The 27,240-nt window shown below is 50.6% G+C and overlaps 3 protein-coding genes across 15 annotated transcripts in view; 2 read left to right on the forward strand and 1 right to left on the reverse strand.

Moving 5' to 3' along the window:
• GRAMD2A (GRAM domain containing 2A) overlaps window positions 1–979 on the forward strand; it is a 62,732-nt gene extending 61,753 nt beyond the window's left edge. For all 4 annotated transcript variants that reach the window (XM_048481960.1, XM_048481962.1, XM_048481963.1 and 1 more), the window contains one exon: window positions 29–979. In XM_048481960.1, coding sequence (XP_048337917.1) covers window positions 29–32 — 4 coding nt within the window. In that variant the 3' untranslated portion in view covers window positions 33–979. The remainder of the gene's footprint in view (window positions 1–28) is intronic.
• An 8,662-nt stretch (window positions 980–9,641) lies between these two features.
• On the reverse strand, window positions 9,642–22,211 carry SENP8 (SUMO peptidase family member, NEDD8 specific). Of its 6 annotated transcripts, none has more exons than XM_048481788.1 (3): window positions 21,625–21,670; window positions 14,853–14,993; window positions 9,642–11,162 (listed from the first exon to the last, which is right to left on the reverse strand). In XM_048481788.1, exon 3 carries the CDS (start codon window positions 11,118–11,120, stop codon window positions 10,485–10,487), a length of 636 nt encoding a protein of 211 aa, XP_048337745.1. In that variant the 5' UTR covers window positions 11,121–11,162; window positions 14,853–14,993; window positions 21,625–21,670; the 3' UTR covers window positions 9,642–10,484. The 6 variants fall into 6 exon arrangements, with proteins under 6 accessions (XP_048337745.1, XP_048337744.1, XP_048337748.1 ...); XM_048481787.1 differs by lacking the exon at window positions 14,853–14,993 and adding an exon at window positions 18,115–18,208 and having other exon boundaries at window positions 21,625–21,644; XM_048481791.1 differs by lacking the exons at window positions 14,853–14,993; window positions 21,625–21,670 and adding an exon at window positions 22,191–22,211.
• MYO9A (myosin IXA) overlaps window positions 21,905–27,240 on the forward strand; it is a 122,391-nt gene continuing 117,055 nt past the window's right edge. For 4 of the 5 annotated variants that reach the window (XM_048481780.1, XM_048481783.1, XM_048481785.1 and 1 more), the window contains exon 1: window positions 21,905–22,101. The gene's annotated coding sequence lies outside the window, so the exon portion shown is untranslated. Of the gene's footprint in view, window positions 22,102–23,695; window positions 23,818–27,240 lie in introns of those variants that run through there. The other variant, XM_048481781.1, reaches the window with a different exon arrangement.

Below are 27,240 nucleotides of genomic sequence, written 5' to 3' on the forward strand. Positions count from 1 at the left end.
TGCTAACTTGAGCCTTCTCTGTTTCCAGGTGACTGTGGTTCCAGCAGGGGCACTCAGAACCTAGCCCACCCCAAGTAGCTAGCCTGGCCGCCGTGAGTACAGGGCAGGCGTATTCCTTGTCCGCATCACTCCTGGACCAAAATTCTTTGTTTCCGGCATCGTAGAAGTGTCTCTGTCTGAGTCCCTGTACTTGGCCCGGAATGCAAACTCTGGGACAAATTTTCCCAGACAGCCGTGGTGCTCGCAGTTGTTGCCAAGAGCTCGACTGTCCAGGGAGGGCGGCCCCTCATCCCATCCCTGAAAGTCTTTTCAGCCACCGAAGACCTGGGAGCTGTTTGTCTTCTGGCGCCAAAAGAATCGGAGGGGGGGATGACCAGCGTTTCTTCTGAGGCGCCCACAGGTGTTGCGGGACGGCGGCTTCTTCCTTGAACCTGCGTTCTCCTCTAGGGGCACTCCCGCTTCAGACTGCTGCCGGTTCTCTCCACCTATCAAAAAAAGAAGAAGACGAAAACACCTGGATCTTGGTTTTGGTGCAAAATGCCAATAAACGAAGCACAGATCGTTTTTGCCAAGGATGGAGGTGCCGGCTGGGGCCTGTCCCCTCTCTCCGCTTCCTGACAGAAGGAAATTGTTTCCATCACGAGCGATCTTCTTGCACTAACAGGATTCCTGTTCCCTGCCCAGTGCACGGCTGAGAAACGCCGCTGGGCTGACTGTCCGTGTACCCCCCAAATTGCCACTTTTAGCACTGTTCCGGGGGGGGGGGATAAAGAGGGGTCCTGGGAGCTGCCAGGCAGGCCTGAGCTCTCGTGGATTGGGACCTCCCCACGTACTCAAACATGGGAGGAAGTTACACACGCAGCACTTTCCGTGGGTCGTCCTGACTGGGCTCCAAAAACCAAGGCGGGGAGGATATAAATGATTGCTGCTGAACTTTGTATTCCCGGAAACGTCCTCCTGCCCTGAAGATAAGGCAGTTCTTCTAGCTTCAGAGGTGAACTCATGGCTCTCCAGGATACTGAACGAGCCACATACCTATCAAAGTTCTTCTACCAGCATGGCCAATTGGCCATGCTGACAGAGGCTGATGGGAATTGTAGTTCCTGAACATCTGGAGAGCCGCAGGTTCCCTACCCCTGTTCTAGCTGAAGGCGACACAGGAGGAGGAAAACAGGCGAGCGCGGCAGCTAGGTCCCGTTCTTGTGTTCCAGGCATCACTCTCTGGGATATCAGTAGAAGGAAGAACACCCCAGCCTACAGAATCCACTGGAGGGTCCTTGTGCACTCTCTGAGAGCCAGCTTTTGTGGGGGGGGGGGGGGGGCTCCCAAAATGGATGGATGGATGGATGGATGGAGTGCAGCGAACTACCGCTGCAAAATGGGTGCAGTGAACTACCGCTGCAAAATGAATCTGCTAGCTGAGCGAAAGACGGGCACCAAAAAATGGATTGTGTTGGCACACAAGAAAACACCCGGGGGTGAGGGAGAGCAGCCTGCGTTGACAAGCTGAAATCTCTGAGCATTGCTGTGGAGAACTGAGGCACCTGAGTGAAAGATCTCAGGGCGTGGCTTAAGGCAGTAGGGGGCGCGGCCCATTGGCAGAGCGCACAGTTTGCGCTTGGAAGCCCCCAGCAATTTTGGCCCTCCCGCTCAAAGGATTTTGGGGTAGCTGGTGTGGGGGGTGACGGTTCTCTGCCTGAGACCCAGGAGAGCCGCTGCCAGTCGGAGAAGACAGTCTCGAGCGTATAGAGACCAGCAGTTGGACTCAGTAAGGCAGTTTTATGCATCCATGTACGGTCACAGGCCCTGCAGTGGACAGCAACGTACATCTTTCTCCACCAACTTGGGAATGGTCCTTCGTGGGACCACTGAACCAAGGCTCGAGGCAAGGGCTGGGCTTCTGGGCGGGATCCTCTTGGAAACAGAAGTGTTTTTTCTCTCCCCCCCCCACATTTTCTGTTTTTAGGGAACTCTTTTATTTCTGCATTGGCTTGCACACACACCTCCCATGCGACTTCTGCATTGCTTACGTTGGTGCAGGAGAATCCCGCAGCATACGTGCCAAGGCAGGCAAGCTGCCGAACCCTCGTGCTGGTCGCGGGGCCTGGCTGGTGTCTTGGGGGCACTCGGAGGATACCCAGGAACACATCTCAACACTCCCCTGCGTCCATCAGGAAAGACCAGTAGCAGCAACCAGGCGGTCTTTCCTGGTAGGCCTTTCCACCATTGTCCGGACCTCTCGGACAAATCCCAGTACTGTGCCAGCGTTCCCCCAAAACACAAAAAACCCTACCGAGTGACAGGGACCCAGGCTTGCATGAGCGGACGTCGAGAGACGCAGGCCAGGTGGGTGCGGAAGAGTTATTCCGGAAAAGTACCCTGCCTTTGAACCTCTTCAGTTCTGCCCTACCTGTGCCAGAAGTCTACTGAGCTGCGGGCCGGCCCAGTTGACTTCGTATTTAGCAATAATGTCTCAGGTGTTCCGTGTCTGGCTTTCCAGACTTCCCACGCTATGTGTATGAGTGAGGGGTAAATGTCATATTTGTTGCTGATTTTGGGGGGTGGGGTGGGGGGGTTGAAGCACCGCTAAGACAGAGTCCCTTCTTCACTGGTGGGTTGTCTTGACGGAACGGTCACAGTGCCCCGGGCAGCAAGGGTAAATAAAGGGGTGGGGCGGGGGGAGTTAACCCTTTCTGGGAGCTCCAAGAGAACCTGGTTGTGGCTAAGGTTGCTCTTTGGAGCATTTTCTGTCACTCCCACGAGTTTGCGCTCTGGTGCGGGACGTGAGCGATGAACCAAAGCTCCCCCCCCCCCCCCCCAGTTCAAGCCTTGGCACAGCCACGGATTCGCTGGTTGGCCTTTGGTGAGCCGCTGACCCTCTGCCTGGGGGGGGGGGAGGGGTCCTCCGCCTGCGATATGGAGATAAGTACCGGCCTACCTTACAGGGTTGTTGTAAGGATCGCTGAAATGCTGTACGTGAAGCGCTTTGAACCTGTTGGGAAAGCGCTATAAAAATACCAAGTATTATCATTAACGTTGCAAGTATGTGAGTGCTGCTTCTCCCTTTTCTCCCCTTAAAATACACGCCTCTTCAGGAGACTGACAAGAATCGTTATGTCCTGCCTCTGTCTAGTAAGGGACTCATGTTGGTGTATGTGTTTGTGGGGCGGGGGGGGGGGGGTTCTCCTAGGACCTAGTGGAAGCACAGGTTTCCACACTCCTGCTGGGTGACCTTGGGCTAGTCACAGTTCTCTCCGAACTCTCTCAGCCCCACCTACCGCACAGGGTGTCTGTTGTGGGGAGAGGAAGGGAAAGGAGCTTGTCAGCCACCTTGAGTCTCCTTACAGGAGAGAAAGGTGGGGTATAAACAGTGGTGGGATCCAAAAATTTTAGTAACAGGTTCCCATGGGGGTGGGATTCAAACTGTGGCGTAGCGCCAATGGGGCTGGGTGGGGCACGACGGGGGCGGGCATTCCGGGGGCGGGGCATTCCTGGGCGGGGCTGTGGCAAGGGACTTGCGAAAGCCGCCATACGCTCGGTCTCCATGGGCGGGAATCACGTAATGCACGCAGGCGCAGGCTGCCACGCACGCCGGTGCACCCCCTGCTAGACTGCTTCAAGTTCTGAGCGCTACTGCTGAGAGGAGGGGCGTAACTAAGGCAAAAATCACGTGGCAAAATCACCCATTAGTAACCCCCTCTCGGCACACACAAATAATTAGTCACCTACTCTCGGGAACCTGTAAGAACCTGCTGGATCCCACCTCTGGGTATAAACCTGAAACTCTTTTTCTCTTCCACCGTGACTTGCCCAGCTTCTAACTGGAGCCCAGCTCCACGATCCCGTACTTTTGACGGGTTGCAGAGGCCTGGCCGGAGCGCCTTGGCTTTCAGCCACTCAGGAATCCCACAAATGTCCACTGCAGGGCAACCGACCAGTCGAATCCCTCCATGACTAAAAAGTGTGGCTAAAGAGGTTAGGGGGTTCTGGGATGTTGCTCCAGCAGTCTGGGGCAGGCAAGGAAATCGCTTTGTTCTGGCTGCCCTGGTCCCACGGCTGGGGCGCCAAGGGAGATAAATCGTGCCCTGGAGCAAATTTGCCCATTGGATGCAGTGGAGGAGAGGGGCCGGTGGAACTCTGCTCGCTTAAAAGCCCTGTCGGAAGAGCTCATTCCGCAAAGCAGGAAAACGGTTCCGCAGCCGTTTTGCAAGCGTCTTGTGTGCCTGCAGCTCGTTGCGCTGAACCCAATGGTGGGATCCAAAAATTTTAGTAACAGGTTCCCATGGTGGTGGGATTCAAACTGTGGCGTAGCGCCAATGGGGCTGGGCGGGGCACGATGGGGGCGTGGCCGGGCATTCCAGGGGCGGGGCATTCTTGGGCAAGGACGCAGCCGCTGCGCCAGTCCTCGGGTGGGAAACGAATGCACGCAGGCGCAGGCTGCCATGCACGCCGGTGCACCTCCTGTTAGACTGCTTCAAGTCCTGCGCGCTACTGCTGAGAGGAAGGGCGTAACGAAGGCAAAAATCACGTGGCAAAATCACCACTTAGTAACCCCCTCTCGGCACACACAAATAACTAGTAACCTACTCTCGGGAACCTGTGAGAACCTGCTGGATCCCACCTCTGGCTGAACCTCTGGAATTTTTAACAGCTGCTGCGGGTTCAGGAGGTCGCGCTTCAGCTGTTGCAATCCTCAGGCCGAGGGCCAGGAGGAACAGGCGGCTGGTGGTTCGGCTGGTCCTCCTGGGGGAGAGGAGAAAGGATTGCTTCATCAATGGGAGGTGAGCCCAGCGCCGTGGGTCAAACTGCTGCTAGGCAAAGGTGAGCAGAAGGGGACGGCGGCGGGACTCCAAGGGCTGTGGTCTGAAAGTCAAGGGCCAAGGAAAGCACTGACCGGACCAGCTTTGCTGCTCTCTGCTTGCCGTGTTGCGCAGCTGTGTGTTTTTGCGGCGCCTTGTTCGTGTGGTGTGTGCTCGTGTGTGCCTCCCGAGGAGGGAAAACTGTAGGAGAGACGTACTAGCCATTGCACCTGCAGACACCGCCAGGGCACGCTGCCACGAATTCCAGCAGCGGCTCAGCAAAACGGGAGGAATCTCTGCTGCTTCGCGCCTCTTAGATACGCCGGCGAGATTGAGATCTCCCAGTCCTGACCCTGTCTAATCCTTTGTGGTTCTGTAAGACTGAGAACGGTGCCAAATGGTCGGTTTCCAAGCGGGGGAACGAACCGACACCGTCTTGGGTTGCCTTTTCCCAGGACTTCTCCTCTCCGTTCCTATTTGCAGCCAGAAAACCGACAGCTGGCTGAGCTCTGTCACTTTGGACCTGTTGTGTGTGTGAAAAATGAAGCTTAACTGGTTAGGGTTTTTTTTAGGGTAGCAGGGACTCTGCTGTGAGCACCAAATCATAGCTTCCTCTGGTGTGTGAGGTTGAGAGCTCGTGTATCTAATCTGGAGGAACCGGGTTTGATTCCCAGCTCTGCCGCCTGAGCTGTGGAGGCTGATCTGGGGAATTCAGATTAGCCTGTGCACTCCCACACATGCCAGCTGGGTGACCTTGGGCTAGTCACAGTTCTTCGGAGCTCTCTGAGCCCCACCCACCTCACAGGGTGTTTGTTGTGAGGGGGGAAGGGCAAGGAGATTGTCAGCCCCTTTGAGTCTCCTGCAGGAGAGAAAGGGGGGATAGAAATCCAAACTCTTCTTCTTCTTAACTGATTTACCAGTTATGTAGCTCACTAATCCAGCTGTGGCTGAGCTGTCTCACTGTCCATCATGCTCCCACTGGACAACCTCTGGTATTTTAAGAGGCCTGCCTACCAGGTCGTCGTGCAAAGGCATTCGAGGCCTGTGGTAATAATCGTGTGTTTGAAAACGGGGCCCCTTCCGAGTTGGCGTTTGCCTTCCCAAGATTTTTCAGCGCCGAGGAAGTTTTCCCGTTTTGCATGCAATCACGTATGCTGCGGTCGGTGCGATTGTTAAAGAGTGTCAGACCAGATTCAAACCTCCACTCTGCAATGAAATCTTGCTGGGCGACCTTGGACCAATCCGCCTAACCTACCTTGGAGGGTTGTTGTGCGGGTAAAATGGAGGAGAGAACATTGAAAGCCGCCTTGGGTCTCTCTTGGAGAGAATGGTGGGGTATAAATGAAGTGAATACATAAGACGAGTCCAAATTCTCTCCCTCCATCACCATTCAATTTGGTGTTTGTTTCCAGAAACTGACATAATCCGCTTCCACGTTACGTCCTTGAAATCACTTACGAGAAACTGGAGTTGGACACCCTGTTCTTTGGTGACTTTTTGAAAGTGACGGCTGGGTCCCTCTTCTTCCTTCCTTTTAAGTTAAGTTAAACCAAGTTGAAAAGCAGGAAGATGGCAGAATGGACGACAAAGAGATTTATCATATAGTGGTTTGGCTGCCTTCGCTATTATTGTTAGCCTTCACGGTTTTCTCTCTTGGCTTTTGTTCTTTATCTTTCCACCCCCTATTAATTACCTTGTATACTCGTGTATAAGTCTACTTTTTCAGCACATTTTTTGTGCTGACTTATAAGCGAGTGAGGGTCTCACTTAATTTTTGTATGGCATTCCCCCTCTCCCGTCTTCGCTCTCTACTGCCTTCTTATCTGCCTCCCCCCTTTCAGCCGCTTTCTCAGCCTCCTTCTCTGCTTCGCTCTCCTCTGCTTTCTTCTTGGCAGCGGCCAGCCCCTAGCTCTTGGCGGGTGACAGCCAGTTGACCTGGGTGAGCTGGACAAGCTGCGGGATGGAGAGGTCGGTGGCAGAGACCTTGGGATTGGTGAGATGGGGGGGGGGGTCAGTGGCAGAGACCCCCAAATAGCACCCGACTGTATCTATTTTTATTTTTGAAATTTACCAGTAGCTGCTGCATTTCCCATCCTAGACTTATACTCAAGTCAGTAAGTTTTCCCAGTTTCCTGTGGTAAAATTAGGTGCCTCGATTTATATTTGGGTCGACTTATACATGAGTATATACGGTACACTGCCATGTGTAGCTTATTTAGGCTGACGCACTGGGATTGTTAAAAGCTAAGCCGGGCTGGAAGAAGTGAGGTGGTGGGTGTTTGGGACTAAGAAGACATGAATTTGAATCGCTGGATTAAGAGAGATTAAATAGAAAAAGCACTTGATCCATTTGATGCCCACTAGAGGGCAGCACCATCCAGTGCTGCATGAGGGAAAGGAAACGCGTACAGATTGTTCCTGCTGTCCAGACATCATATCCGACCTTTGAAGCTGCTTTAACTGTGGCGGAAAGTAAAGGCCCAGGATGCTCAGGTAACAGCTGGAGAATCTGTCCCAAAGGGGATGGGGGGAGCTGCGTTTTGTGTCGTTAAACGACTGCACCCACATCACAAAACAGTGAACTGTCCCTGTGAAGCATAGGTGTCAAACTCGCAGCACTCCAGATGTTATGGACTACAGTTCCCATCAGCCCCTGCCAGCACTGCTAGCAGGGGATGATGGGAACTGTTGTCTATAACATCTGGATGGCTGTGAGTTTGACACCTATGCTGTGAAAAAACTAACTAAAAGGGCAAGAACCAGAAAGAAGAAAAACAAACATTTGAGGTAGGCCTCAAATGTTACTGAAATCAGAGACACACAGGTAGACTGTTGTGCTATCCATGGATTTCAATGAGCTACTCGTTACCTGCCTGGGGTTGTCCTTTCCCCCTCCTTACCCTTCAGACAGGACAAGGGGATCCCCAATTTGCTATTGGGTTCACCCCCATCCTGGCATCATCTGTAACAATAAGAATTACATTGACAAGGAAAAAAAATATGGTTGGGTTGTCTGTTTTCACAGGTTGCAGAAGCTTAGTTGCTACGCCTGCCTTAGTCTGGGGGCCCAGCAGGACTATGGGTAATTCTGCCGCCAGGGGAAAGCAACGCCTCCAGAAGACATCCAGGGCCAGAGATGTCTGATCTCGATCCACTGTGTTTTCTGTCCCCTGCACTACATTTGTACTTATAGTCCACTCAGATGCCCACCCTAAGGCACTCCAGATGTTCATGGCCAATTGGCCATGCTGGCTGGGGCTGATGGGAATTGTAGTTCATGAACTTCTGGAGTGCCACAGGTTCGCCACCACTGCCCTATGCTCTCCCTTCTCCTGGGATCAGCTGAGGATAGCCGGAGAAAACCCCCACTGTCATAAATCAGGACACAGCTCTTGAGTGAGAAATCTCTTCATTTTCCCCCCCACAAAAAAACAGAACAAAAGTTATTCATGCCTCCTCCCTGTGCAAACGAGAACACGATCAACACTCTTCTGTCCCAAGCTGCTGCTAAAACAGCTGAGAACTGATTTGTTCCTGAAAGTCTATTGGATGTCTTCCTTGACCCGTGTTAAAAATAGGGCTGTGTGGTTTAGAATGCATCCCTGGGCAACAGCAGGGGCAATGAACTAGGGCCAACGGGAAAAACAAATGGTTCAGCCCACCTGGTCATAGACAACCCAATAGGACTGGGTACTTCGGCAGAGCCGTGCAGTTACTGAAAGGGAAGGAGTTCTGTGTTCTCCAGCAGTGCCAGGATTCTACACTAGGTTGATTAGGTGTTAGAACACCATGCGCACCAGATGTTGTGGATCCAGACTAGCGAGTTCTTCCATCATCCCCTGCCAGATGCTGGCAGGGGGTGATGGGAACTGTAGTCCACAACATCTGGAGGGCCGCGAGTTTGACACCTAGGGGTTAGACGATTTTCCCCGTCTCTTGAAAATGTTAACAAGTACTGATAAGCTGGGAAGGGAAAGCGAGAAGTTTAATGAGCTCGGTGCCTCCTCCTGCGGCTGATCTACAGCTTATCAAAGATCCAGTTAAAGTGGGGCACAGGTGAGGCGGAAGAACGTGCCCATGTGCCTTTGTGCCTCCATCCGGTTTCAACTGAGTCATGGGCATGCAATCCCACTGAGAGGGGCAAGGTTAGGCCAGATGGGTGCTGTGCTGGCATATTATGGATCTCTGGCACTGTACAGCACAGGTGTCAAACTCACGTCCCTCCAGATGTCGTGGACTACAGTTCCCATCATCCCCCGCCAGCATGATGCACAGGTGTCAAACTCGCGTCCCTCCAGATGTCATGGACTACAGTTCCCATCACCCCCCTGCCAGCATCATGCTGGCAGGGGATGATGGGAACTGTAGTCCATAACATCTGGAGGGACGCGAGTTTGACACTTGTGCGGTACAGTGTCTGAGAACACATGCATGCAAGGTAACACGAGAAAGTTCTCCTCTCCTACACGCATCACATTTAAAAATCAGATTTCAGGAGCTGTGACCAGGTTCCAAATTGCCTTTGCTGTGGAAACGAATTTCCATCTGAAGCCGGCAGCCGGACCGGGCTTCAGGAATCTAAAAGCCGCGCGACTCTGCAGTGCCTCCAGGGAACAACGTCAAGTCAAGCTTCCCGCCCGTAAGCAACATCGGGTATTAGTGAAGCAAGTTTCCTCCTGCTTGGCTAAGCAGGAGCAAAAAAAAAAAAAAAAAGGTGAATGACGTGATCACAGGCACCGTCGGGAAGAAGGAAGTCCTGCCGGCCTCTTTGGAACTAGCCTCTCGCACATTACATTCCAGATGGGTTGTGCATTTAGTGAGCATTGCAGTCATTTTTTTTCCAGCGCAAAGGTGTTCAAAGTGATGTACAGAAAAAGAACCACACTCAAAACGCACCCGTGTTCAGCCCCTACAGATTCCCTGCCATTCTCTCTCTCATTCTTTCCTGCCATTCTCTCTCACCGACGTGCCCCCCCCCCCCGCCGCCACCTGTGAGTTCCGTCACAGTCTCTATGAAGAGGTGCTGGAATGGATAGATGATGAGATAAGCAGCAACTGGAAGCTGCTGCAATTATACACAAAACCACCTTCCTTGAGCTGCCAAGATCTGCGTTGACCAAAGTTTGCTCTGTCACGTCTTCGGGGGTCAGCGCTGTTTTGCAAGGTCGCCAAAGCGCTATGTACAACCAAGCAGTCTATTTTCCTACAATCCTTCCTCAATTGGGGGCGGGGGGGGAGCAATAACCAGAATCGTTCGGTTGCTTTTTCAGAAGGCTTCGTTGCAGCGGCGTAGCGTTGTGCCGCCTCATTTGGCTTCCAGAGGCTCGGGCGTGATTTCAGGGCTGCCAAAAATCTGCTCAGCTAAGTCGAAGCAGAGATATGCTCTGGCGTTGCTGAATCCGCTGGTACAGTTTGCACAGGCAGACAGAGAAAGAGAAGTTACGGGGAGCCTTTCTGGCAAAGGGGATTTTTAAAAACGGCCCAAGCGACGACTGTCCGCCTGAGAGAGGACATTTAAGCTTCTTACAGCTCGGCTCGGAACAAGGCGGGGTAAACATTCAAAGGCAATCTCTGCTTGAGCTTTTTCTTCTCACGACTTGGCTCAGAGCAAGGCGGCGTAAAAACCCAAAGGCAATCTCTCTGCTTGAGCGGCTTCTTCAGGCACTGGGGTAGGGCAGAGGCCAGTCACTTCTGGGAGAGCTTCGCAACGAGATCCTTCCATTCTTCCCTCTTCTGCGTGATGTAGGAAGGAGTCAGGAGCTGCAGCAGCGGCTCTTGCTTGGCCTGGAAATAAGCCCGCGTCAGGGCCTCTGTGTTGCAGATGACGTACATCCCGCAGTCGTAGCTGTTCTGCTGGGCGGGAGCCTTCTCCTCGACAAAGGAGATTCTGCCTCTCTTGCCCAGAAAGGCCTCCAGCTTCCCAGCGACCTGTCTGGCGTGAGCGGAATTGCACCTCGTGTGGGAATCGTAGTGGGCAAAGCAGTTCTGGTCCCGGAAGTAAACCAAGAGGCTCCAGTGGGTGCCCCCGGCGGCCTGGTTGGAGTTGTCGTTGATGGCCAGGAACACGACTTTCTTTTGGGGCAGCTTCAGGGGCTCCAGGAAGAGGCCCATTTCCTCCTGGCCGGTCGCGCACTTGATGAACTGGGCCACCTCGGGCCCGATGAAGCACACCTGGTCGGAGAAGTCGCGGAACTGCTCGGTGGCGAAGTACTCGAAGGCGAACCCGAGGATGTGGTCGTTCAGCCAGCAGGGGGGGTCCAGGAGCAAGACATCCGATTGTCTCAGCAAACTGTCCATGTAACTGAGGACAACCGGGTCCATCCTACGCCGGCAGAGTCACCGAAGCACCGGGGAAGCCAAGGCCTGGAATGATCAGGGGTGAGAAAAGGGCAGAAGACGGTCAGAATGGGTCACTTCCTTTTCCGCTGTGGACAACAGAGTCACGGAATGAGAAGACGACGACTTTGGATTTATATCCCCCCCTTTTCTCCCCTGTAAGGAGACTCAAAGCGGCGTGCAAACTCCTTTCCCTTCCCTCCCCCCACAACAAACACCCTGCGAGGCGGGTGGGGCTGAGAGAGTTCAGAGAGCACTGCGACTAGTCCAGGGGTAGGGAACCTTTAACACTCAAAGAGCCATTTGGACCCGTTTTCCACGGGAAAAGAAAACACTTGGAGCCGCAAACAATTTTTGACATTTAAAATAAAGATAACACTATATATATAGGGTTTTTTTAACCTTTTACTCCGCTCATTCTTGGAGAAGCTGCGATGAATCGCGCCCGCTCTGGCCTGCCTGCAGGCTGCTGGTGCAAGCGATGAAGCCGGGCGTGCTCCAGCCTTGCCGGCTGCTGGGAAAGCGCCCGCCCCGCTCCAACGGGGCGGGCGAGTGGGGAAGCCCGCGGCGCGGCGCGGCCGACTGTGGGCTATTGATGCACCCACCCTGCTGCCTGCAGGGTGGGCAAGGATAGGGCCGGCGGCTCAGCTCGTGGAGCCAGAGTGCAAGGGCAGAAGAGCCGCATGCGGCTCTTGAGCCGCAGGTTCCCTACCCCTGGACTAGCCCAAGGCCACCCAGCTGGCATGTGTGGGAGTGCACAGGGTAATCTGGTTCCCCAGATAAGCCTCCACAGCTCAGGCGGCAGAGCGGGGGATCAAACCTGGTTCTCCAGATTAGAGCGCACCTGCTCTTAACCACGACACCACGCTGGCCTCCCGATAATGTTTCAGAGGGTAGCCGTGTCGGTCTGCAGAAGAACAGCTAGACTGAAGTTCCCCAGCATCTTCGAGACCATCTTTTGCAGTGTGAGCGTTAGAGAGTCAAAAGTTCATACCCCCAAAACCTTGTTGGTCTCTAAAGTACTACTACCCTGTTTCCCCGAATATAAGATATCCCCTGAAAATAAGATGTAGTAGAGGTTTTGCTGAAGTGCGAAATATAAGGCATCCCCCGAAAGTAAGACGTAGCAAAGTTTTTGTTTGGAAGCATGCCCGACGAACAGAACACAGAAAAACAAGACATCCCCTGAAAATAAGACATAGCGCATCTTTGGGAGCAAAAATTAATATAAGACACTGTCTTATTTTCGGGGAAACACGGTAGACTCAAATCTAGCTGGCTTAATTTGTTGGGGGTTTTTTTTAAGGAGAACTGGGTTGCTCAGGAAGAGCCCTCCGCAAAGGAGCCGGCTTTATGGACAGGAATATGATTACCATTAAGGCTTCCTAAACCAGCTTTTATCTCTGGCAGCCCAATGAACAAAGGCTAACGGTCACAGTCAATAGCAGGATCTGACAGATCTCCCCAAAGTTTTTGCTACTGCGTGAATGTGTAAGGCTGTGAGGGTCTATGGGGGGGGGAGTATCCAAAATACCATCTGTTCTTTTCCTACCGCTAAAGAGAAAAGTAGATCAAATTCGTGACTAACGTCTGCCTCAGCCCCCGAATAAGCCTGCTCAAGAATCCGCTGGCCTCTTTAAATACTCAAGGACATTTTTGAAAATCTGAGCTGGCAGATAACAAACGTGCTACAGAAATGTACTCCCGGCAAGTAACGACTTCTGGCGGTTCTTTTCTGAGCAGCTCTGAAGAGAACTGCCTGTCTTTCTTCTAGGAAAACCCACGGGAAAGGGGGGGGGGGAAATTCCACAGCCGCCTTCTGCTTGATTCAATAGGGCTGTTTGATTTCTTCGGAGCTCGCTTCCAGGATGGAACTCGGCAGCATGCTGGAGTCGTCAGCAACATTTAGGAATTCTCGTCAGCAACAGCTAGGAATCCTTATCTGTATCCTTTCCCCCTTGTTTTTCTGCCCCTACCAGGCCCAGGAAACGGGGAACATACTCCAACGGGCAAATGGATATTTGCAGAGAAAAACAGAGGGGAGAGAAAAGTGTACTGGGCACGGCTGCAGGTCTCGGCAGCGCTCTCATATCCTTTGCAATTTTCAGAACTGAATCCCATCCACCCGCCCCATTTCTCCAAACTGGACTATGATAAACTGGAAAGGATCACAAGGTGCTTATTTTACCAGGTGTGCAACAGACAGTCATTCCACCCGCTGTAGGAAGCCCAATCATCTATTGTCGATTACATTTAAAAGAGGGCTGCTTTCTAACCGGCTGTCCTGAAGATAAGTGGGCAGGGCTCCACTGCAGCCCTTCAACTAGCACAGGGGTCTGCAGCCTGCGGCTCTCCAGATGTTCATGGACTGCAATTCCCAATTGGCCATGCTAGCAGGGGCTGATGGGATTTGTAGTCCGTGAACATCTGGAGAGCCGCAGGTTGCAGACCCCTGGACTAGCAGGCGAACAGCTCTGGAAACTAGAAGGCAATTTTCCTCCTCACCCTTTGCAGCAGCCGGGTTTGGAGCTGGCTCTGAAGCAGGCGGGCACAGAAGTGCAGCCCTGAAGTTCTGTGGGGTCGTTCCTATTGGCCAAGGCCAGGCCTCCGAAGGGCATCAAAGGCACCGACAACCAACATTCTCACTCGGGTTAGACTCTGTGCAGCTTCCATCCACTGCAGCATTAAAAACAACAAAAACTTGCTGGGTTTTTTTCCCTCATCGGGAAGGAGTGGCCCTGAATTCATATCTGAACAAGCACAGCACAAAGCAAACTCAAACACTTTTCCGGCTCAGGTATGCGCCTCTGAGGAGTGTCAACCTTGTCAAAAATGAAACAACGCAGCTTGTAAAAGTATGATAAAGGGAACTAAAATGACACCTATAGCAGGAGGAGGAAGTTCTGCCATGAAGACGGGCCTTCCCCTCCCCTTTCTGCATTCAGGATTTTCCTTAAGTCAACGTGAAATGCCTTATGATCCAAAACACACGGGGCTGATTATCCCTACAAAGAGTAAACCACCACGGTCATTAACAATGGAAGGGGAGCAGCTTTGGTTACATCAGTTGTTTAGTTATCTGAGCATAATCTGCTTTACAGTCAACCAACCACTAATCATTAACTAGGCCATTTTTATCTTGTCCTTCCCCCCATGGAGTTAAGGGCAGACAGATCAAATTAAAAAAAAAAACCTTTAATGGCACCAACAAACACCCTGCGAGGTGGGCTCCGAAGAACTATGACTAGCCCAAGGTCACCCAGCTGGCACGTGTGGGAGCGCACAGGCTAATCTGGTTCCCCAGATAAGCCTCCACAGCTCAAGCGGCAGAGCGGGGAATCAACCCCAGTTCTCCAGATTAGAGTGAACCTGCTCTTAACCACTACACCTGGCTCTCTGAGCAGCACATTGTAGCTAAGCCTCCCATTTTCGGTCCTCGGACATGATTCCCTCAGACGCCATGAGTTCCATTAGCCAACAATGGGAGAAAACCAGCCAACTCCACCACCATCTGAGAGTGACATCATATTTTTCTAATGGTGACAGAAAATAAGATCCAAGGGCGCTAGTTTGAAGCCCTTCGCGTTAGTCCCAGATGCGAGGGAGATGCACGGAACCACTCGCGGGGGAAGGAAAAGCTATCCTCAGAGCCACAAGGTTTACTGACATGAAATGCTGCAGAATTGTGCCTCCGTGTTAAGAGACCTTGAACAATACCTGAAAACACTGAAGCAGAACAAAAGCGGCAGGCAGGTGCAAAGCGCGGCCCCGATCCCAGCCCAGAGAAACAGCCACCGGCATCGTCTGTCTCAACAGGTACCGAATTTCCGGCTATTATCTGCTCATCTGTGAGGCTATCTGGAAGGAGAACGGCGGCTTTGAGTTTTCAGGAGATTATGGTGCCGCTCGGTCGTGCCAGCAATCTGTCCTTATCTCTTTAGATTGCAGCGGAAAATATTACCGTGCCGGTCTTGCAGAGATTAATCGCTGCAGAGTGAACTTTACCCTCTGCGCTTTCTGAGTTTCCCTGCGACTCTCAGCCAGGGGGTTGCTGCTGTTATTGTTTTTCTGCTTTTGTCCAAGAGCCAGCCGCAAGCAGCCTTCTGTGCAGATTATGCCTTCCCCACAGCAAATAAGCCCAGCTCGTTTTTACTGTCAGCTGTGACTAGGACACTCTTGATGGGGATTCACTGCACGGAGCCCTGTTCCTAAAAAGAATATCCCCAGCTCTTTTTCCTGGGAGCTGCTCTGCCCAAGAGCCATCCTGTACATTTAACACATCCAAACACGGCCTCCCACTAGGCAAGGTAATCAAGAGTTTTTATTTAGGCACGGCAACTTTCCCTTCAAGCCACAGTGGTGTAGGGGCTAAGAGAAGGCGCACTCTGATCTGGAGAACTGGGGTTGATTCCCTGCTCTGCCACTTGAGTTGTGGAGGCTTATCCTGGGAACCAGATTAGCTTGTGCACTAATTGTGCACTAATCTGCGCCTTGGGCAACTGCCCACTTTGCCCAATGGGCGGTACGCCACTGCCAGGAAGCCTTCTTTGTTGCCCTGTTGCATCGGTGACCTTAATGGTCCAATGAAGTTGCATCAAGCCATGTAGCTCAGCAGCATCCCGTTCTATTGGCAGCAACTTTCTGAGGTCTGTGGCAGAGGAGAGCCAGCGTGGTGTAGTGGTAAAAAGCAGGCACTCTCTAATCTGGAGAACCGGGTTTGATTTCCCGCTCTGCCACATGAGCAGCGGAGGCTAATCCTGGGAACCAGGTTAGCTTGTGCACTCCAATACATGCCAGCTCAGTGACCTTGGGCTAGTCACAGTTCTTGGGAACTCTCTCAGCCCCACCCACCTCACAGGGTGTTTATTGTGGGGGGGAGGGAAAGGAGATTGTAAGCCCCTTTGAGTCTCCTTACAGGAGAGAAAAGGGGGATATAAATACAAACTCTTCTTCTTTTTCAAAATGGAAGCCACAAGGTGATGGGGGGGTGGGTGCGCAGAGCAAGGATATGCTAACTTTTAATCGTTACAGGAATAATAAAAAGGGCTTGGACAGATTTATGAAGTCAATCTATGGCTACCAATCTTGATCCTCCTTGATCTCAGATTGCAAATGCCTTAGCGGACCAGGTGCTCAGGAGCAGCAGCAGCAGCAGAAGGCCATTGCTTTCACATCCTGCATGTGAGCTCCCAAAGGTACCTGGTGGGCCACTGCGAGTAGCAGAATGCTGGACTAGATGGACTCTGGTCTGATCCAGCAGGCTAGTTCTAATGTTCTTAATTTTGTAACTTAGAGCAATTTATTTAGAATTACGGCGGCCCCATTTCAAAGGCTTCGGAAGGGAAGGAGAAGGGGAACGAAAGGCAAAAGCCACCAGTGGAAGGGAACCAAGTGGCATTAGAGCCACTGACATTTCTGTGAGGTTGCTTTACACTGTCAGCCTCTTAAAATATTCTCTGCTAGGGCTGGCTGGATTATTTCCAGTCGGGGAACTCTTTCTCAGCTACAGCCATGCCTCTAGAGCAGGGGAGGCCAACCTATGGCACCCCAGATGTTCATGGACTACAATTCCCATCAGCCCCTACCAGCATGGCCAATTGGCCATGCTGGCAAGGGCTGATGGGAATTGTAGTCCATGAGCATCTGGCGTGCCATTGGTTGGCCACCGCTGCTCTAGAGTAGCCCAACAGCCCGCCTCACTATGTTGTCTTGAACGCGGTCACCAAGGAACGCAAAGCTCCATGCCGATTAAAGTCCTGCATAGAAAGGATGCTGATGCAGGGGACTCCTCATCCGTTTTCTTGCACCACCTCAAAATTTTTGAAGCAAAGCTGTTCTGAAACTTCCTATCAGGAAGCCGGGGGGAGGCTTTCGGTTCTTGTTTCACAAGCACAAAGAACATGCAATGATTCTGACCAGAAAGGGCACCATCGATCAGAATAGTTTACCTTTGGTTAATTTCAGCATGGTGAAGAGGTTAAGAGCAGGCGCGCTCTAATCTGGAGGAAACGGGTTTGATTCCCCGCTCTGCCGCTTGAGCTGCGGAGGCTTCTCTGGGGAACCAGATTAGCTTGTGCACTCCAACACATCCCAGCTGGGTCACCTTGAGCTAGTCACAGTTCTCTCTGAACTCTCTCAGCCCCACCCACCTTGCAGGGTATCTGTGGTGGGGAGAGGAAGGGAAAGGAGCTTGTAGGCCACCTTGAGTCTCCTTACAAGAGATAAAGGGGGATATAAATCCAAACTCTTCTTCTTCTTCCTCAGTGGCTCAGGAACCACAACGCACCTCTTCTGAGCACTGTTCACCAACGTGTCACCTGCACTATGTTTCAGGAAAGTGGGGAAGGTCCCTGCTCGATGGCCTTGTGGTTTGTAAGCGGTCCCCGCTTTGAAACAGCCATCGTCTAAGCAACAGGCAAGCTGTGGGCCTCCCTGAGGTGAAAGCGTCATGCCAAGGGACGGAAACAGCTGCGGCTCTTCTGGTTGCTGGTAACGGAGAGCGTGGCGCTCTGTGAGTTGTGAAATGAGTGTCACTCATTCACTTTTAGGAAGAAAGAGGACATACAGACCTTACAAATCTTTCTCCATGCAGTTGTTATTATGCAAATTATCATCAAGGGTTTTTTTTTGGAGAATTAAGGTACAAAGGTCAGTTGAAAACTAGCAAGTTTTTGAAACACAAAGCCTTGTGAAAGGCCTTCCACAGGTGTCAAACTCACGTCACTCCAGATGTTATGGACTACAGCATCATGCTGGCAGGGGATGATGGGAACTGTAGTCCATAACATCTGGAGGGCCACGAGTTTGACACCTGCGAAGGGAAAGGAACAAGGGGAAAAGAATCATCTGAGACGCAGCTGACTCACGACATGTCCATGGAGTTTCCCAGAGAACTGACAGGCAGAAATGGTTAGCCATAGCATTCCTCTGCTTAGCTAACTGTCTCCCTTATGTTATGAGCAATTCAAGCTAAACTGACCTACTCAGGTTGTCGGGGGGTCCCCACGAATGGAAGCGCGTTGCTTGGCTGGCGTCGTTCCATGTTGATCCTTCACATGGAGATATATATGAACCTGTTGGACAGATACCTGTCTTGAAGTTATTCATTACGCTGGAGCAGCGCCAGGGGTATAAAAAGAAGACAGTTCCGGCCCGAGGGCCTCGGTGCAACGAAGCGGAGACAGCCATAAGGTTGCCTGCTCGGAAACGGCTTGATTGGGTCCCTCCTAAATTATCATCCAGGTATGCTCTATAAAATGTGTCAAATTCCTGAGGAAATAGGAACATTACAACTGGCAAGGAACGGAGATACTGTGCATGCCTTGAGGGTAACCTCTCCCTTGCAAATCTTGTACGGAGGTGCCTTAGCCATATCTAACTACATGCGGACTCCAGGAGGGGTTGCAGCAAAAACTAAACTACCGTATATACTCGTGTATAAGCCGACCCGTGTATAAGCTGAGGCACCTAATTTTACTGCCCAAACCTGGGAAAACTTATTGACTCGGGTATAAGTCGAGGGTGGGAAGCCGGGAGGTAGAGGGAGCTCCTTATTTGGGCAGTGACATCCGGGGGAGTCACTGCCCAAATAAGGAGCTCCCTCTGCCTGCCGCTAGCTGGGCTTTGTCAAACCCAGCCAGCAGGCAGAGGGAGTTCCTTATTTGGGCAGTGACTCCCCCTGATGTCGCTGCCCAAATAAGGAGCTCCCTCTGCCTCCGGGGGTTTGACCAAGCCCAGCCAGCCAGGGTGCCTTGGGGTTTCCCCTTCACCCTCCCAGGAGGGCAGCAACAAGCAGCTTCCGGGTGGTGGGGAGGTTGTCCCGGCCCTGCCCCCAGCCTCCTTGTGATGGATAGAAAATGGTGACTCGCTTATAAGCCGAGGGGGCTTTTCTCAGCCTTTAAACAGGGCTGAAAAACTCGGCTTATACGCGAGTATATACGGTAATGGCGCCTTCTAGACGAATACATTTATTGTAGTGTAAATATTTGGGGGCTGGGGTATATGAAGTGTATCCTGTATTTCGAGAGATTTGTACAGATAAATAGAGACAGAGAGAGAAAGAGAGAGAAAATGCAGACAATGGAAACAGAAGTTTATGAAATGGAAAATGTTCAGCCTGTGACATTTCTTGGCTGTATCGCTTGCATTGCAAAGACTCCCTTCACCAAGACTATTTTATCTCCATGCCCAAATCCATGTCTCACTCACAGCCACACTCACGAACCAGTGTTGAACGGCGACAGTCTCAAGACAAGGGAATCCTGGTTCAAAGGTTTGCTTGTCCAAAGACGACGAGTTTGGATTTATACCCCACCTTTCCCTCTTGTAAAGTGTCCCAAAGTGGCTTACAAACACCTTTTCACTTCCTCTCCTCGCAACAGACACTTTGTGAGGCTGAGAGAGTCCAGAGAGAACTGTGACTCGCCTAAGGTGACCTAGCAGGCTTCATGTGCAGCAGCAGGAAAACAAACCTGGCTCCTCTGAAATCCGTCACTCAAGTGGAGGAGTGGGGACTCAAACCTGATTCTCCAGAGTCCACGTGCTCTTAACCACTACACCACGCTGGCTCTCAACCATACAACCCCCGGCAAACTACTGTCACCACACAGGATTATTGTGGCGATAAAAAGAAGTAGGTAGAACAACATACAATACCCTGAGATCCTCACAGGAAAAAGCATGATGAACACATACACACACAGTACACTGCAAGGGAAGAAAATACACAAATTTGCCAACCAAGGATGACCCTTCAATAAGCAGGCACCACAAAAATACTTGTGCCACAATTAATCAGTTACTCTTCGAAGGCACCACAACTCTGTTTTTGTAATAGTGTATATGTTGTCACTCCAAGGCTCAAAGCTCACTACTCAAAATCAACCAAAGCCAAAATAAAACCAACTTAAGTAAATGACAGACTGGCCAATCACCATTAACCAGAAAACAGACAAATCTGGTGGCTGCAGGCCTTAAGCGGAAGCAGCTTTACTGATACCAGGGGAGTAGGGAGAAAATACCCAGCCCCGGTGCTCAGACAACCACGTACGCTGTCACAGGCAACTTGGCAGAAGGGTGAAATAAAAGTATCCTGAAGAAACAGTATAAAGGACATGGGTCTGCTGACTGGCCACCTGGTTAGGCTGCCACAGACAGGAGGGGCTGATACTTCCACCGCCTGCAGAAAATGAGGTCGTAAAATGCTGAAGGAGTATCATTTATTATCTTAATTCCTAGACTGCCCCCCCCACCCCCCATGCTGGGATTCAAAACCTTTTCAGCCATTCAGTGTCACGAGCGACAATAACATTTGAATCTAAGCAGCCGGATTCCTAGTGAGCCAAAATGATGCAGCTGCACTGGTGTCAGGCCTGGCCTGACAGGCCTTGCCTTACATCGGCTGGCTGGAGCCAAGATCACACCTGCACTGACTATTACCTACATATATCAATGGGCTTCCCTGTCTTAATCATTAGACTTTACAACTTAATAATCATACCTCCCTCACTCCTGCCCCCCCCAACCAGAATAAAGACTATCACTCATCCTTGAACACTTGGGACACACAACAAAACTACTCTCAACCTTTTACTCCACTATTCATTCTACTGTAGGAACGAGGGAATATTTGAGAACAAAGGGCCAAACAGAAGCCATGATCATTCAATCTGACTTCTGATCATTTTAATAACTAACAGAATTCAATAAACGACTGCTAAGACACATCTACATTCTCAATTATTGATTATTGTAAAGTAAAGTTTCCCCTTCAGTCGTGTCCGACCCTGGGGTACCACTGCAAGCAGTGATTTCATAGGCAAGCTGTTTTTGTGGGGTAGTTTGCCATTGCTTTCCCCGGCTATTCTTTACCCCCTAGCTATGTGCTAGGTACTCATTTACCGACTAAGGAATGGATGGATGGCTGAGTTGACCATGAGCCAGCTGCCAGGATATCTGACCCACAGGGGGCTCGAACTCCTGACCATGTGAATAACAGTGCAAGCACTTGACGACTACGCCACGCTGCTCCTATTGATTATTATACCGGAACCTTACAACTGGGGGGGGGGGGGGGGGGGGAGAGAGATCCCCAGAACAATGCAACTCCAGAGGCAAAGTTTCAGCCCACCTTCTCAGCTCCTACACCTGCCACTGCTTCCCAGTACTGAATGGGCTCGCACCTCTACAGACTGTAGGCGGGACCCTCCTGTTTCGATTGCTCTTTAGCATTAAAAGCACACCTCTCTGCAAGTAGAAAGCTAGCACCGCAGGGAGAAAAGACGTTTCCCTTCCGTTCCTTTCGCAGTTTGCGTGGATAAGATCGGCCAAAGCTGCCTTGGCACAGAAAGCGCAGAGTTGAGGGCACGGGGGGGGGGTCGCCATCATCATCTCCCCCTCCTAATTTCTGCCGTTTTGTTTTTAAATATCACCTATAAAATCCCCCTCTGCGTTGCTCAGCGTGGCCGCTGACGCCACTCCGCACCCTTACCTGTCGCGCCCGCCTCATCCTCCCTCGGTTGCTAAGCAGCGCCGTAAAGAGCCTCCGCTCTACGCGTCGTAAACGCCCCTCGCCGTCCCTTCACGCCCCGGCCGTTTATCCCTTCAGCCAATGCAGGGAGAGGGAAGGGAAAGACAGGCGGGGCGTCGACGGGCTTGCTCACGCATGCGCACGCGAGTCAGCGCAAACAGGGCGGGTTTTTTGGGGCGCGTCACTCACGTCAGGATTAGGGGGCGGGGAGGGGGCTGAGGAGGAGAGGGACCGAGGATTGAGGCGGGCCTGGCGCGCATGCGCGGGGGGAGCGCCGCGGCGTTTCCTCAGAGAGGAAAGGAGCGGGGCGGGCGACGGAGGAACGGGCGAGAAGGCGGAGACTGCGGCGGTCGCCGTTCCTCCTCCTCTGGTCGGTTTCGGGAAGGGAGAGCGAGCGATGAGCCGAGCAGGGATGCGGCGGCCCCGCCCGACCCGCAGGTGAGCCGCCCCCCTATCCCGCCGCCTCGGAGCCCGCCGTTTCCCTCGCCCGCCTCCTTCCCTCGCCCGCCCCAACGGTCACTCGGCACCTGCGGCTCGGCTGGACGGACGCCCCTCCTTCAGAACCTGGTGGGCGGGGCGAAAGAGGGGGGCGAGTGCGCGCGCGCGTCTCTGCGTGTGACAGTTCCAGAGAACAGCCCCCGACCCTGGTACTCTTTCAGGGTGGCAACCGCAGGATGCTCATTCATTCCCATCCAGACCCAGCTGCTTCCCCTTCTCTTTTTTTTCACACACCCCTTCCCTCCCTCCCATTTTATTTTTTATTTATTTATATTTTGCATTTCTACCCCGCCAATCTCCCAAGGGACCTTGCAATGATCCACTCCCGGGGAGATCTCTGGGATCTCCTCCCAGCAAGCCCAGCTAGCTGGTCCATCCCCTCCTTCTACCCCCACCCCACCCCTTTCCACAGACCCTGCAAGGTCATGTCGAGATTTCTGCTTCCCTTTCTCTCCCTCCACCCCTGTCTCTTTGCGGTGTTGAATGTAGCATGAGATCATCCATTTTTGGAACCCCGCTGCAGCCTCTTGTGTTTCTGGCACTGGCCCCCTTCCCTTTTGCTGAAATAAATGACGGTTTGCTGCTGCCTCGCATGTGTCTGGGAGCTGGAAATCTGCGCCGCAGCTGCTCTTTTGTAAGGGGAACGAAGACCGCCCCGATTAGGAACAACTTTTCTTTTTTCTTTTTGCATTGGCAGGTTCAGATCGCTTTTGCTCCCAGGCTGCCCAGGCTCGCTGCTTCCTTGGTGAAAAGGAACGCCGCTGTCTAAATTTAGGGGAAAAGAACCAAAACTCGGTCCTCCGTTTTTTTTTTAATAGATGGGCAGGATTTGGGAGGTTGCAGACGTTGTCTTTGCCGCTCTAGGTTCCTGGTTGCAGCCCCTTGCAAAAAGGTATGCTTTCCCCTCTGCTAGGTGCTGTCTGTGCTAAAACTGCATCGCTGCAAAGCTTGTCGCGAAGGCTACACTGGATCGGTTCTGCCTGTGTTTTCTTTATGGGTGGTTTTCGCCCGCTGCACCACACATACTGGATTTGTGGTGGAGCCAGGTTCCACTGGATCAGCATTGGAATCTCTGAAATCTTCAGTGTAAGAATCTGTGGTTGAGCGAGTGATGCTTTTGAGGCGGAAATGTTGTTTTCTGATTCGGGCTTGGAAGGCTGCAAAGCGGAGTTGACCAGCTTTTGTCTTATCTTGCCCTGACGAACTCAAGGTCTCCGTTTCTCACCCGTTGAGACCTTTTAAAAAAGAGCTATCTAAAAAGTCTTGAGTACCTTCCTGATCTAGTTCTTAACTCTGATCTGTTCTTAACTGGCTGAAGCAATACTTTCCTCCCCCTTTTCTCTTCTTCCCTCTCTGCTTTCTGCGGATCTTTGTGCCGCTCTTGTGTCGCAGTGACAGCCCATCTCCCTCGGCTTGTCTTTTTTGAAAAGGGTCGGTTCCCCCTTCATAATGCAAATGAAATTGACGATGCCCCCCTCAAGACAGGGGGGATGGACAAGTGGTACAGCGGCAAAAGCGATGCAGCAGCGTGACTCGTTCCCCTCCCAAGCAACAGGGTGTCTACCACAGCACGGCATTCCTTCTCCATTCCACACACACTCACACACACACACCCGCCCTCTGGGGATAAAACACAGTGCTTGAAGGAGGCTGCAGGTAATTCTTCCCCAAAAGAGGGGCAAATGTGCTATATGCATGCCTTGCGGGATTGATAAACCCACACCTTTATTTACATGGCATTTTCTCAGGGTTTGTGGTGGTGGTTAGCGAAAGTAGGAATCAAGCCAACTGTGACCAGTGTGCTGCAGAGCTCATTTGCATATTTTTGTCTTTGAAAAAGCACACAGGGAAAACCTCCACAAGCAAGGAAAACAAACGGCTGGCAATATGTTTGTAACATCAGAAATTATGAATTTCTTGGTCACACCATATCTTGATTTGATTCTATGTGTCTTTCACTTTTTTAAAAAAACGAGAAGTTTATTTCTGATTTGTACACGCTGAGTTTTGCAGTTCTTATCGTTTGTTGAGAACGCGCTAAACTCCTCTTGCATTGATTAAAAATAGGTTTCCTCCAGTGGATTTTAGCTCAGCAGACTGAATATCAATTTTCGCTATGTTTTCGGCAATATCTTTTAGAGAAGCGCTTGTTGCAGGGAATAAGAGAATTGTACATCCAGCTGTTGCTTTAACTTGTAGGACTTTCAGCCAGCCATGCCATTGTGTGATGAAAATAATCTTTTGTGTCTGCGTCAGGTCCAGATTTCATCCATTTTATTGACAGCAGGTAATTCTGTTCATGTTAAAACAGAGAAAGAGAAATCAGCATACATGGTTATGAAAATATTGGCTGAATTATACAGGTGTTTTTGTATGTTCAAGGGGGGAGTGTTTCTCAAGAACAGCTCCACCCTTCCAGTATGACTTATAGTAAGCCAGACCTTGGCAGATTTTCTCTGGCGGTGGGAGCTAGCCCAGGAACTTCAGAGCCAGAATCCTCAGAGCTTTGTATGATCACATGTTATTGGTACCCCAATACCTAATCTCTTCCATTTCTTGTAATTTTATTAACACTATGATGAAAGCATTTTTCATAAGTCCGTTATTTCTTTAGAATGCTCCGTTTTTATGGGAACAGCATATCCAGTACATGAGGCTATGAGCTAGCATGGCAGAGCGGTTAAGAGCAGTGGACTCTAATCTGGAGAATCGAATTCCCCATTCCTCCAATCAAAGGCCCCTTCTGCACACGCAAAATAATGCGTTTTCAAACCACTTTCACAACTGTTTGCAAGTGGATTTTGCCATTCCGAACAGCTTCAAAGAGCACTGAAAGCAGTTTGAAAGTGCATTATTTTGCATGTACGGAATGAGCCAAAGTTACGCACCTCTAAGCTTTGTTGGTTTTGATGAGAAAAACCAACCATGTTTGTACTAGTTCGGTTAAGTTATTAGGATTTAAATGTGCTTAACATGGACTAGATTGCGGTTCTGTGCTCGCTTCCCTCCTATATAACAAATCAACCATATATCCTTACATGGTACCAAAATTATTCATACAGTGTTTTAGCTTGTGGTTCAGACTTCATTCTGAAACTGTTTGGGTCATTTGTGCTGATGGTTGGAAAATATATTGTTGCTTTTATGTCGATCTTTGAGTTACTGGCTCTTAGAAATGATTATAGATGGTGGATGGATCTAGCTTTCTCGGGGGCAAAAGTACTGAGGGCAGTAATTTAGATCAAGACTACGCAAAGGCTTTGTCATGCTTTTGTGCAGTCTGCATACTGCTGTGGCTACCAGATTAAAGCGCCGCAGTTAAACTTTTTGAAATGACTCAATCATGAAGTACCATTGATTATTCACAGTTATTTTTGGACTGTTGCTTTTATAGTGTCGTAGGGCGGCGGCAGCGCCAGTGAAAGCTGTGGTGGAAGGATAAATACAGAAATTAGATTAAAAATATTTACTTAAAAGGAAACGGAATGCTTTGTTAAATACTCGGGGTGGGCTAAAGCAAGTTATCCTCCAGGTCTTCTTTGCTTTGCTAACATAACTGGAACACTGCTGCAGAGACTTGAGGTGTCTTTTTACCTTTGGTGCAGTTTTCACAGGTCATCTTTAGAGAGGGAGTTATGGCTTCCCCACCTTCTTTGCCAGTTCTGCCAGCCCTTAAGTAGTGGAGATTCTATGCAGATCTGTCTTACGCTGGAAGATCTCTTTTATTCTATATGCAGATCTCTTTAATGTTTGGCGCATAAATGGTGGGAAAGGGGCAAAGCGGACGCTAATACTTTAATTCTGGAAAATATGTCGTAAGCATCTATGCCATCCCCGTGATGGAGTCTGAGCATCTTTATGAAGGATAGAACCATGGTTAAATTCAAAATGACCCCGGTTCAATTTTAGTTAAAAAGCATCTGTTAGTGATGATAGCAAAAACTCTACCTGAAATTTTGGAAAACTGTTTGTACTCAGAGCTGACAGTGTTGGCCTTGATAGACTGATGATCTAATTAGGCCAGGGTCTGCAACCTGCGGCTCTCCAGATGTTCATAGACTACAATTCCCATCAGCCCCTGCCAGCATGGCCAAGGGGCTGATGGGAATTATTGTCCATAAACATCTGGAGAGCCGTAGGTTGCAGACCCCTGGATTAGGCAGTTTCATGTATTAATGTCATGGCATCCACCTTACATTTAGCCATCTAGAGTAGTTGTTTAAGCGATGCATAAGTTGCAATACAGCTTCACGTTGTATCATTGCAACCACTCTCTGAACTTAGAGCATAAGTTTACGTATTCGATGCGGATGTCTATCTGAATCCTTTACCAAGAGCCGAATTATTCAAATATGCTTCACGGGTAGGAATGTTTTGCGTGTGCGTATTATAAAGAATGTACTGTGGTTTTGACGCTGAGCTAAAAAGTAGCTTGGTCATTTAAGGAAAGAGACTGAATTTCTTGCTTCAGGTTTCCAAGATCAATAGATTTTGCAGTGTTGGGTTTCTGTTTCTGAACTAGCTATGGGAATTGCAGCGACAGTTAAATTGTGTCATATTTATTGGAAAAGGGATAAAAATTTAATCAAGTCCCGGTAGTTAAATTACCAGCTTCTGTAATGTAGATATTTATATATTTTCGAAGTATTTAATTTTCTTGGCTGTGTTTCCCCCCCATGTGTGTTCTTTCTGAATGATAGTGCTTTTGATGTGTTCTGCAAGAATGATGAGCATTTCCATCCAGTGTACATTTTTTTCACACGTGAGATGCTCAAAGAATGTTCTGTAAGGGGTCCAGAGTCGTTTAGATGCTGAAGCCAAGTGGATCTCTCCGGTTGACATACAGATCGGATCTCTAGTTTACAGCTCTGAGCATCTTGGAGGAGTTGATTGATTGATTGGGTTGTGGAATATAAACCTAACGTGCCTCCGATACTGATGGAAATGTTTCCCTTAAGAGAAATTACTTTGAAAGGGTACATTCTGATTATATTTTTATGCGGTAGTCTATTTACTTTACAGGCAGCCCAGTCCAGGGGGCGCTGGACCCCCTGTGGAGCCGGTGCAGCTCTGTGCCGA

Source organism: Sphaerodactylus townsendi, linkage group LG17, assembly GCF_021028975.2.
Source record: "Sphaerodactylus townsendi isolate TG3544 linkage group LG17, MPM_Stown_v2.3, whole genome shotgun sequence".
Taxonomy (NCBI): domain Eukaryota; kingdom Metazoa; phylum Chordata; class Lepidosauria; order Squamata; family Sphaerodactylidae; genus Sphaerodactylus; species Sphaerodactylus townsendi.

Excerpts from the sequence above, each read along its gene's own strand:
- SENP8 (XM_048481791.1), bottom strand. The coding sequence starts at position 11,120 with ATGGACCCGGTTGTCCTCAGTTACATGGACAGTTTGCTGAGACAATCG.